The sequence below is a fragment of the Eretmochelys imbricata genome, chromosome 2 (genome assembly GCF_965152235.1).
Source record: "Eretmochelys imbricata isolate rEreImb1 chromosome 2, rEreImb1.hap1, whole genome shotgun sequence".
Lineage (NCBI taxonomy): Eukaryota > Metazoa > Chordata > Testudines > Cheloniidae > Eretmochelys > Eretmochelys imbricata.
In genome coordinates, this window is record NC_135573.1 from 220973880 (window position 1) to 220986793 (window position 12914).

Below are 12914 nucleotides of genomic sequence, written 5' to 3' on the forward strand. Positions count from 1 at the left end.
AAACATACAGTTTGTGATCTATCATCCCCTGGGGGTGGAGAGGCTTTTAGTTGCAGAGACGAGACCCTCGTTGTGACCCTCTGACCCCATGGATGACCCAAGATCCATGGTGAAATCTGTGAAACTCAGGGTACATACGTGGAATGCTAGTCCCTCTCTATGGTCCCCTCATCCAGTGCTCCCTGCTCTGAACCTCGCAATCCATAGAGCAGATATTTGGGGCTGATTCTGCTGCCATTGACGTCAAAGGAAATTTTATCCCTGACTTCAGTGGGAGCAGAACGGGGCATAGCCACAGGTGGGCTTGGGTGGGTCACGGCCCGCTCACAGAGCACCCAGGCCCACCCAGATATCAGCCTGTGTGAATGAAGAAGCTGGTTGTGGATCAGGAACTCCTGGCTCAATAGCAGGTGGCTCTTGGATTGTCTGCGGAATGCTGGGGCCAGCAAAGTGTGGAGAGCAGCAGCCCATCCAGCCCCATTGCTGCCTCCACCCAGGGCTGCAACTTCTCCCAGCCCAGACAACTTCAGCGAGAGCCGGGCCCCATGCAGGTGCCAACCAACCCCCCTGCCCACTCCAGCTTAACCCATGCCTGCCTGTGGAGCTAAGTGGCCTGCTCCTCTCTCCACTGGCCAGCTCTGCCCCCGGGCTCCCTGCACTCAAGTCCCTGGTCTAACCTAGCTATCCCCTGACAATCCTGCTCCCGGCATTCAAATGCGATATAATATGCAATAATATAGAATATATTCATTTCACATGACTGGCTGTGACATCAGACCTTTGCTCATTGCCTGTCCATCATAAGTTGGGGCCCATCCAAATTTCCACTCCTAGCTATGCTACTGCTTACAACACCACCAGTTTGCCGGCATGATTCAGAGAGCAGCTACTTCCCCACCCGCTGGCCATGCCTCTCAAAATCATCCCCGAGGCCTGAGCACAATGTATTTACACAGACGGTCACCACCATCTTGCAGAGAAGGAGGAATGATTCCTCTTCAGGTTTTGATCCCTCCTTCCAGCTAGATTTTACCAATAGCTGCTCTTACTTTCTCTCTCCATGCTACAGTGTTGAAGAGATGATATACACCTAAGACTTTCCAACCCTTTCCTGAACTTTTTTTTTTTTTTTTTTTGGTAATTTTTTCCAAGCTTTTCAGCCTGCACATAAAGTAGTCAACGGAGTTATCTTTTTCTCTGGGATTCATTAACATCACAGCTATCAGGGACTGAACTGGACTGATCTGTGGTGGCTGGGTGAGTGGGTACTTTTTTTCCCTTTCAGGTAGCTGCCTTCTTGAATCCCAGAATCTAAGATTTGCTTCATTTTTAAAATAATAAAAACTCTAGCCCTTATAGTGGCAAAGATACATTTCAGAATGTGAACCACATATAAACCAATGCCACAATGTATACCTGAGTCTGCAGAAAGCCTGAAACAACAGCGCTGAAAGAGATGTGGATTGCTCCTTTTAACTGTTAATTATTTCACTACTGGTCAAAGCATGCAAGAAAGGAGCAAGATTATCTTTTAATGAAGATCTGCACAGTTTACTGTGAATGCTTTCTCTTTTCAGTGTCTCCAGGGGGTGGAACTTGGTTTGTGGGTGGAGTCTGGGGAATATCATGTCTTACTTTTCTCCATTTGGATCCTGATTGCTACTGACCCTAACACTAACCTGTATGATAACCCTGCCAAACAGATGCAACCACTGTTATTTCCATTAGTTAATCAGTCTAATGAAACAAGTCATATGTGATAATAGGCCCCTCTAAATTACAACTTCAAACACTCTTTTAGATCATAATTTCTCTCCTTGTGTCAAAAACGCTTTTTCTTTTTTTCCAAATTCTATGTTTTACTACCATCAACTAACAGATTATTGATCTGAAATTTCTATCTATTTTCCCCACCGCTATCAAATTCTTCCCCTGAAAGGATTAATGGAAAAAAGAAATAATGGAAGGTGGAAGAGAAGCTGCTGCTTTCACAACTGGAGCTACAAACAACATTCTAACTCAATTCAGATAAGCAGCAAACATGGTTGATAGAGAATATTTAGGACAGCAGCATCTGTGTAACATCACTGAAGCATGCACAGTTAGGTCTATCAATCAATCATCGGGGCATGTGAATAAATCTACAGTCAATGGTCCATGTTCTAAAATCAGCTATTACCATGTAGAGCCCTGGCTACTGAGTAAAGAAGCTGTAAGACAACAGAAGCCAAATTGACTCACGGTACATTTTACATACAGTCTTTTCAAAAAATATCTCTCAATTATAAGTCCTGTGAAAGTGAACTTATTCCGATCTAGCAGGAATGAACACTCATTAACGACTGGTTATATTCTCTGATTGAATTAAGTATGTTTAAGATCCTGTCACACTGAAAGAATCCGATTCCCCCAACCCTCAATTTTTTAAGCCATCAGCTACTGATCTACAAGTTGTTCTCACAAACCACCACACGTGCACATATATATGGATTATTTAAGTCTATTCTCCCCTGGAAGCATGCACATGACTCCCATTAATGCTAATGGGCGTAAAACACAAGCATGGAAGAGAAAATAGACCCCTCACTGTGAAAATAAATGTGTTCAGTTATTTTCAGACACGATGTCAAAATCAAACAACTAAAAATACGTACTGTAAAAGACAACATTATCTGGTTTAGCTGAAAATATCCCCATTATTTTTAATTCCGTGGTCATGGGTTCTGTCTCATTACCCATGTTTCTGCACTTGTGATGTCATAAAGATCATCGATTGATAACCTGTCAAAACAGAAGGGCCTTATCCTAAGGTCCTTACTTGGGCAAAACATCCATGATCTCAAAGGGAATTCTGACTGAGCAAGGAATGCAAGTTTGGGCCCTAGATCTGAGGTTTGCAGATAGGCCATATGAGGCTCTCTAAACACCATATATTTTAATTAGAAATCACAGATGCAAATTCTATTGCTCTCTAGAAGACAGAATAAAAACAGTGATGGAACTAACAAGATAAGAACCTCATCGCTTTAATTTGATATCAAAATAGGTTTCCTGCTCTGTTCCAAGCTTGTCATGTCAGTTTTGTGCCCCAGTTCATTTGTACAGGAAAAGTGGATTTTATTATTTTACGAAATATGATTTTAAACATGATTGTGCTTTTGGATGATGTTCAACTCAACATATCTTCTTTTTTCAGTTCATAGATTCCAAGGCCAGAAGAGACACTGTGATCATCTAGTCTGGCCTCCTGTATAACACAGGCTACAGAACTTTCCCACAATAATTCCTTGAGCAGATCTTTTAGAAAAACATCCAATCTTGATTTTAAAATTTTCAGTGATAGCGAATCCACCAGGACCCTTGGTAAACTGTTCCAATGGTTAATCACTCTCATTGTTAAAAATTTAAATCTTATTTCCAGCCTGAATTGGCCCAACTTCAGCTTCCAGCCATTGAATCGTGTTATGCCTTTCTATGCTATACTGAAGAGCCCATCTATTAAATATTTCTACCCCATTTAGATACTTATAGATTAATCAATTCACCCTTTAACCTTCTTTTTGTTAAGACAAATAGATTGAGTTCCTTCAGTCTATCACTAATAAGGCAGGTTTTCTAATCCTTTAATCATTCTCGTGGCTCTCCTCTGAACCTTCTCCAATTTATTAATATCCTTCTTGAACTGTGGGTACAAGAAACCACCATTTAGCAACAATATGGCCAATCCAAGGTAGTATTTGGAATGTAACAAGAAGAAGAATAGGGTAGGTTTTAAAGACTGGGCAAATATGAAAAATATGGTATCTGACTATTTTGTAGGATATGAGCATATGTAGGATCTCTGCAAAGCAGCCTGCTGCCTTCTGAGTGATGTAATCCTAGAGACTCTTTCCACTTCAGAGCACAGTGTACCCTGGCACTAATGAATGCTGATTATGACTCACTATAGTTAGGGGTGAATTTTAAAGGGTCCACGGCCTCAAAAAATCCAGATTTCTCTGCTAACAACTCTGTTTCAAAAATCAGCCACTGAAAAAGAAGAGAGGAGCCATGCGGCAACCACTTGGACTGAGACAGTTTAAAAAGATGAGCGGGGAGGGCAAATCCCAATAGATCAAGGCACAAGGGGGGAGGCCACTGTTGTCCATGATATGCTGAAGAAAAGAGGAAAGCTGCCGAGGAGCACTCCTGCAATGGAGACAATGCTCCTGATTAAGGGCCTGTTCCCATTCAAAGCAATAGCAAAGCTCCCATTGACTATACTGGTGCAGGACTGATCCCGAAGAGAGACACTACGCTGTGGGGGGATCGATCTAAGTTATACAGCTTCAGCTACATGAATAACGTAGCTGAAGTCGACGTACTTAGATTGACTTACCATGGTGTCTTCACCACAGTGAATCAACTGCTGCTGCTCCCCCGTCGACTCCGCCTGCACCTCTCGCAGAGCTGGAGTACGGGAGATGACGGGAGAGCACTCGGGGGTCAATTTATCGTGTCTAGACTACACACCATAAATCGATCCCCACTGGATCGATCGCTGCCCGCCGATCCGGTGGGTAGTGTAGACATACCCTCAGATGCTCAGTGAGGAATAAATATCTACACAGCTTAGACTATCTATCCGGGCAGTATGAGGGCAAGATGAGTTTAGATTAGAATTAGATAGTCCAATAAGTATAGAATTAGTGGGTTGTGGTAAGATTGTCAGCTTTGCTTTCTAAACATCTTGTCCTTACGTTGGAATTTAGTGACTCCTCCTCCCAGTTGAGGGTGTCACCAGGGGCATTTTTTTCAGACTTGAGGTTATAGGCACTCCCATGCTCTGTGTGGCAGGATGAGGAGAGATGAAGGGAAAGGAGGGACAGGACTGGAACGGCAAGGCAGTGAGCTCCCAGCCTCAATACGCTTTTCCCTACTGTATCGTCTTTTTTCAGCAGGCTTCATTTTACTTCTGGATAAGGCAATCTGCCAGGAAGTCAGTGTCCACAGTTTGCACCACTGACAAGGCTGCAAACATATTTTCCTACATCAGACCCTTATTAAGAGCTTGATCCAATGATGTCATTGACTTCAACAGGAGTTAGATCAGGCCCTAAGTGTACCTACATCTGAATTACTTTTAAGAGGACTCTGTATGAACTGACATGGGGGTGTAATAAATTAAGCTGCTGTTATTCACTATCTTCAACTTCTGTTCTCAGGGCCACCAGTATGAAAACCTATTAGTGATTTAAACTGTACTAAGTACACTCTGATTGCTGCGTATGTCTGCATCTGACTTAGGCTAGCTCTAGTAACTCTTAGGGAATGTCTACACTTGCAGATGTAGAGTGCTTTCAGTTAAACCAGCCTTCGTAGAGCGCAGTAGGGAAAGCGCTGCAGTGTGTCCACACTGACAGCTACAAGCGCACTGGCATGGCCACATTAGCACTCTTGAAACGGCCACAGAGAGCAGTGCATTGTGGTAGCTATCCCAGCATGCAAGTGGCTGCAATGTGCTTTTCAAATGGGGGGGGGAATAGAGCGTGACAGGGAGTGTGTTGCGTGTATGTGGGGGGAGAGAGAGTGGGTTTTGGGGAATCTGAGAGCATGTCAGCATGCTGTCTTGTAAGTTCAGACAGCAGCAGACTCTCCCCTCCCCCCCAACCGCACTCTCTCTCTCTCACAGAATTCCACAGCAATGGTTGCTTTGTCTTGAGGCAGATAAGCAGCTGGCTGTCAGAAATGGAGCTTTCAAAGGGCATTTCCATATTCCTAGAGCAAGTTCAAAACAATAAGAAGAGTGGCCATTTGACTTAAGGGGATTATGGGACATTTCCGGAGGCTGATCAGAGCACAGTAATGCAGCACCTCGTTCATACTGACACCCGGGCATTTCAGCCAAGGCACAACAAGCGTTTATCTTCTCGCCAAGTGGAGTACCAGGAGCGCTCTAGCCATGGAGTCAGAGCACTCTACGTGCCTTGCCAGTGTGGATGGGTAGTGAGCTAGGGTGCCTGGGGCTGCTTTAATGCACTCTAACTCGCAAGTGTAGCTAAGCCCTTAGTAATGACAGGAGTTGCCCTGCTAGGGTATCGGTAACCCTTTGAACCCCTTTTTAAAAACAGAAATGGGAATCAACGAGGCAGCAATTGTGGGGGGAGAGAAAGGGGGAGGAATCCTCATTGTTCCTCCATTTCCCCATATGTAAAACGAGGAAAACGACACTGAATGAAACAATGAATTCACACTGCTGTTGCTCTCTTGAGTAATGTTCATCACTAATTTGGCTTCTGAACCACTGAGGTCTGAGTATCACTGGTCTTCATTATACAACACTGATCTGGACTCTCAGACCTGAATACTGATTACTCTCTTTTTACAAGTAATATAAGTACGCCTTTATTTTTCATGAGGAGTGTATCCCTGAGATTAATATTAATATCCCTGAGGTAGTATTTTTCTGATTATGCAGAAAAAAAGAAAAACAATGTAAATATTACTCCCTCTGGATAAAGTACATTTTCTCATGATTAATCTTGCAGAGAGAAACAACCTTATGAATGGTTTGGTGTATGATAAGTCAAAGAGACATTTCTATAGCCTGTCTAGACAATAGACAAGACCGGACTATACTGTCATTGCAAATATTGCAATAGTCTGTCACATCACTTAGAAAGGGGGAAAAAAAACCATCACTTCAGAGAAATAATACAAAAATAATAAATAAATAAAATGGTCTCCCCTGCCAGCACTGTAGTGGACATTTGAGTGTAATAACTTTAGACAATTTAGAAATTATATAGCAAGAAGTTTCAGCAGCTATTTGTGAGGAAAGGCACCTCCTGCACAAGCATATGCAATCCAAAAATATGAGTCATGCTCAAGCAACTTTGCTCTGGGCCATAAAATCACTTTATGCAAGTTACAGATAATACTCAATGCATTCTGTAATGTTTCCCTACTGTGTAGAGATGGATACCCCAGTATCCTATCACAGATAATGATGAAAACAAATTTTCTACATAAAGGCTGATTGCTCAGAGATTCACCCTTGACTATTCCAAAGAATCGTAATGCAGCTGAACATTTCATACTGCATTCATCAACAAAGAGACAGGCTCCATCCATGCACAACATACTTCAGCTTACTTTTTGTATGTAGTAGAGGAAATTGAAAACAGCCTTAAAAGACAGAATATGTATCCTGCTATTTCACACCACACATGCATCTGCTAACCTCCAAACCACCACCTCTCCATTTTCTGTTGTTGGAGCCACTGTAAATATTCAGGCAATGGTATCAGGGATACTGAGTGGTGCTTTATATGTCATGATGAGAAAAATCTGTATTGGTAGATAAAGTGGAGTCAGTCATGAAATATGAGTTACTGAAATGCAAAAGGTGAATCCTAGAGGGGAGTGTCTGGAATATTTTATATTATATATTATAATATCTATCTTTTGTACCTTTTATATTGTAATGTTTTATATTCTTCTATCCCTAGTAAATGTAGCCAAAAACCAAACACTTATTGACAATAAAACTATAAATAGTGAGAATAAATCACAAGACATTTGAAAAAGATTTCTTCTTCAGATCTGGAATTAAACAGCTAAACTTAGCTGTATTTAAAGGTACATTTTAAAGTTGTGTAGCACTCCAAATCAATGACACCATTAAAAACCATCTGGATCACCAAAGGGAAGTGTCCTTCTCATGCACATAAATGTATGATGTTTTCTAACATTCAGTGGTATGACAAATATTGGAAATATTAATTAATTAATTAATTTTAAAAGAACAAGTACCTCTCCAACATCATAGATCCAGATGCGGCCTTCTGAATCTCCAACTGCTACCTCTTTACCAGCCTGGGCCCAACGGACACGATTGAGGGCAGAAGCTCCTTCAATTGTCACGCTGGCTGTTGGAACCTATTGCATCAATAATAATGATGTTAATGAAATCATGCTGCGAGTGAATCAAATATGTCAGTTTAGAATGTTATTGTTTCAGTGGATGAATCACAAGTCCCTTAGAATTACAAGAGGTAACATACATCCCTTGTGTAGGGGGAGAAAAAAAAAGATTAATTGTTTCTTCAGTCACATGCTCTACTGAGGTATGGGAGGTGGGAAGAATGAGACAGACTGTTTGGGAAGGGTACGGGAGACTTTTTCACAGTACATGGTACAAATATTTTTTCCTGGCTGGAGACATGCAAAACCACAGCAGCTTGTTTTTCAGTATGCACTGACTTCTGATCAAGAAGTGAGTTAAGAATCAGCTGAGTGTCAGGAATTCATAGGCTTAAAGATAGTATTAAAATGGGGTTTGAAAATTCACAGAATGGTAGCAGCGTTTATGAAAACCATATTTTACTGACCTATGTCAATGTTTTGGTTTTAGTTTTGCATTTCAGTAGCAAGGTAGGACAGAAACAGAAGAAAATCAGTTCAAAACAAGATGTTTGTAGTTTCCATACTATTCTTTCCTTTTTTTTTTAATTCTTCCTCAATGGTAGGCCCTTATGTGCTTCATGCATAAGACTCTCCATTTTCAGTTGTTACCGATTTTTACAAAAAAAAAATCCCAGGTTTCACAAAAGCTATTATTCAGTTTTTACTGATTTTCACCCAATTTTAGACCACTGATTATGTTACAAAAACCCAATACATTTCATTAGGTAGATGCATTTATGTTAATAAGTCTAAGTGTAAATGCAAGACTGTCTGTTAAAGGCAATGTGGTGGAAGATACACACATATGCACATGTACGTACTGTTAATGTACAGTTCATGAAATAAACCACAGCGTTAAATGGCATGAGGTATCAGTGAGAGTTGGAAGCTGAGCCTTTGCAGACTGCCTGGGAGACTCCAGCTACAGTCAATAACTGTGCACAGTCACTCGTGCAGCAGAACAATTACTGTAAAGCTGTGCTATTTACCTAGCACCTCAAGATCTGGAAACTCACTCTGTCCCTTTGTTACAGACTCTGACTAAAGGCTGCAAAACCAACTAATACTTCAGAACAAGTGGGTTGGCATGCTAAACCCTCATCCCTGTAAACTACTGCACTATAGTGCCCTTGAGCCTCCCAAGAGAAGTTAGAATAGATCTGCTTACACAGTAATTCAGAAATAATGTTGGATAGCAATCAGAAAGCAGATTACCGCATCTTCTTCCCTGCCCCCACCCCCACTCTGTAAAGACGGTATTGAGATGCAAATAAGCCACTGAGCTTCTCTCTTCATTGTTTCAGGCCTAGGTCCTATCAGTGCTATATGACCAATGAAAGATGGCATCTCTTGTAATTCCTCATCTCAGGTGTATTATTTGGTGTGTTGGAATCAGAGGTTTCAATGTGAGTTATTAGGCCGTAAAAGTAGCAATAAAAACTATCATGTGATAATATGCTTCATCCTCCTCATCATTGAAGTCTCTGCAATTCTTTTAACTCCTAAGGCTATGTTAATTTTATATAATTTATAGGAAAAAATCCTCAAACAGACAAAATTGAACACTAAAGCAATTACTTAATCCATTTCATCAGTTAGTTTTGTTCCTCAGAAAATTAGTAGATCAAAAATATATAAGTTCTTTCAAAGGAGTATGTTTCAGACATAGAATTTTAGCTATACCTTTCAAAATGCTGAAATATATACAGGTACTCTACCTCTGCTTTGGGTTAATATAGCATTATTCCTGTGTTGCACAGAAAAACAAACAAAGGGCATGCTGACCAATTCAGGGTTCTATAAATTAAAATCTTCTAATGGTTTAGTAAAAATCATTCTCACACAACAAATTTATCTAACAGCATCAAAGCAATCGTGAAATAGTTCTAAAATATTTGAATACACCTCCTTTTTTCCTTTTGTACAAAGAGATATGTAGTCATTCTACATTATCTTAAAATAGATTTGACTGCTTTGAATAATGATAGTTTAAATTACACACACCTATTTAACATTTCAGAGATCTGAATTTACCTTATAATGGTTATATGACACCACAGTTATGTTTTTAAAGTTATATTCTAAAATAATTTATAAATTATCTAAAGTTATAAACTGACACTTGTCAGATTATAACCATTTTTGCGTATGAATTTAGCAAATAGACTGAGAAATCAGTCACCGAGAAATCAACAACTAATAATTCACCTTTTAATTTTTGTTGCTTATGTTGTGTTAAAAAAACTGTTTAGAGATATCTTTCATATCTACTTAACAAAATAAATGCCATCTACATAGTTTCAGAGCGAAAATATACAAGACATACAAAAGAAAATACTGTTGAAAGCAACATAATAGAGCAGCAAAGTGGAAAAATATCAATCATTCTTGAACAGTAATCAATAGAGATGATTGAACAATAACCTGGATGCTGATTCTACCTTTAAGCCAGGCAAAAAAAAAAATTTTTTTTTTTGTGGACACACTACTGGGAAATCAAGATCTTCCATCCTAAATTTAAATGAAAATCTGACATACTGGTACACCTAAAAATGTTATACAACTTGCAGGAGAATAAAGAAGTGTTGGGGAAGGGGGGGGGGAGGGTTAATGTTAAATAAATCAAATATGATAACTTTCATTGTTATTACAAAAACCAAATGTTATCCACAAATCAGAATGTGATTAGTTCAGCCCTTTTTAAAGTTTGATTGTGATAACAGTCAAAAGATTATAGCCATTTGGATCAAAAAGCATCTAGAATGAGGGCTAGGTACTGTTAAAAAATCATAATGAAAAAAATAATTATAGAGAAGAGGACTAGTAGAAATTGTATTATATTTCAAGAAATTGGAAGGTTTTTTGTAAGTTATCTAAAAACCGATATGTTCTCCATCAGTTTCCAAAATAATAACAAAACATTAATGCAGCTAATTTCCTAAAATCAAAGAAACAAAAACATAATTATTAATAATAATAATAGCCAACCTTTTATATAGCACTTTTCATCAGTAGATCTAATTAAAAGCCATTAATGTATTTGTCATTTTCCTCTATCTGTATTTGACATCTATTACTAGAAAGTTCTGTTTGTTTAAACACAGCTAAGGAGTCCCATGAATTTCCCAGGTTAGTCATCTCATTTTTATTACAATGACTAATGAATAAAACTCTGACAAAGATTTTTCATTGGTAAACAGAATAATTTGTTCAGATTCTTTAATAATCAACTACAGAAAACCATTATAATCTAATTTTAACATACCAGGCAAAGGGTCAAAGAAAACATTGATCACCTTCAGTTGTAATTTTTAAAAGAATTGTGTAGGGTTTTCTTTCACTGACTCTATCTGATCTGCTTTCGTTGCGAATCCAAAACCTCCCATTGATTTAGTTGCTGCTAGTTTATGATTTTTAGACATTTTCAAGTTATTCCATCACTGCTTATTAAAGAACTGGAATAGTAACTTTTTCTTCAGAGATCCAAAGTCAACCCTCATGCTGATGTAAATCTGTAATAATACCATTGACTTCGATAGAGATTTACACTTATATGAGAGCTGATTTTGACCATTATGAATGAATATTCTTTGTGAAACTGCTGGTGGCTGAGGGTGTGTACAGAATGCAGGAACAAACTCTGAATTCATTTTGGTGGATGCTCCTTTGCCTTTTCTTACTCAAAATGTATCTGTAAGCCTGGTCATCTAGGGCATGATCCAGCTTACTGACTGCAATGGGAGCAGAACCAGGCAGCTCATGGTAATTATTTGTGGTGAAATTCAGGTGCCACTGAAGGCAACAGCAAAGTCCCCTCTGATTTCAGAGGGGTCAGGATTTTACCAGAAAGGGTTTTTTTTTTTTTTCTTTTTGAAACTTTAACAGGTTTTTATGTTGTTAAAGTGGCATTAATGAGAACACCTGAAGGATATGTTCCTCCCTTCCCCAAAAGAAATTCTGAGGAGAGTCCTCCTGGATATCCTCCAGCTGTATGCTTTCTAATTAAAAAGGCTGCAGTACTTCCTGCTCAGAACACTTCAAAAGGCATGGCTGCTCCACGTGACAATACAGTTTTCAGCGTGTGTTCCTCTTACCTGTCCACATTTATTTATGGCCAAGCAGCACTGATTTGGAGACCATAAACTGTACTTGTATTTTACTTTGGCTGAAATGTATATCTATCATTGTTACATGAAAGACATAGTAATAAATGAGCTAACTTTAAAGAAATATTGTAGGAAATGGGGAAAATATTGGCATTCGTTCTCCTCATTTGTTTTAGAAAATGAGAAGAACTTGTCCATTAAAATGTGACCTTATTTTTATGCTGATTTTTTTGTTTTGTTTTCTACTTTTGCACTATGCTATTGCAGAGTATTGAAAACAGTTAGTGCTTGGGTGATGGAAAAATATGAATCTTGCTGGTATAATCAAAACACACTGGTCATTTAGAACAGTGATGGTTCTTACAGCAAACATTTGTCAAAGAAAAATTCAAATCAAAGCAAGATTGTACTCATTCAATACCTAGAAATATTTTTAAACATCTGGAGTCATATTTTCAGATTGAAATTATACCAGACACAAAAATAAAGAGGAACATAAAATTCATACTATCTATATTTAGGAAGGAGGCTGCTTGGTTTTTAAGTACCGTATTTGCTACTTCATCTTTGCAAAGAGTTCTCTTATTAGCCCTTTCTGTTTCAATGGGGTTGAAAGAAATGTAAGAGGTGGTGGGAAACACATGGGCATCATTAAGTTCCTAGCAGGTTGGAGGTACTGTTGCGGGGCTGTCAAGCTGTGACAATTTGCGGGAGATTTGGGGGGAAAAACAATTATGAAAGAGAGTTAATGTTCCATTGAAATAGACTGAAGACATAACAAACCAAATATAACAATCATTCATAAATAAATAACAGTAATGAAATAAAAACAATCCTTCATCCTAAGAGTGAGTGACTTAC

The 12914-nt window shown here is 39.0% G+C and overlaps 1 protein-coding gene across 4 annotated transcripts in view; it reads right to left on the reverse strand.

Annotated features, from left to right (window-relative positions):
- DYNC1I1 (dynein cytoplasmic 1 intermediate chain 1) overlaps positions 1–12914 on the reverse strand; it is a 243295-nt gene that overhangs the window by 18177 nt on the left and 212204 nt on the right. For all 4 annotated transcript variants that reach the window (XM_077809396.1, XM_077809394.1, XM_077809395.1 and 1 more), the window contains one exon: positions 7795–7920. In XM_077809396.1, coding sequence (XP_077665522.1) covers positions 7795–7920 — 126 coding nt within the window. The remainder of the gene's footprint in view (positions 1–7794; positions 7921–12914) is intronic.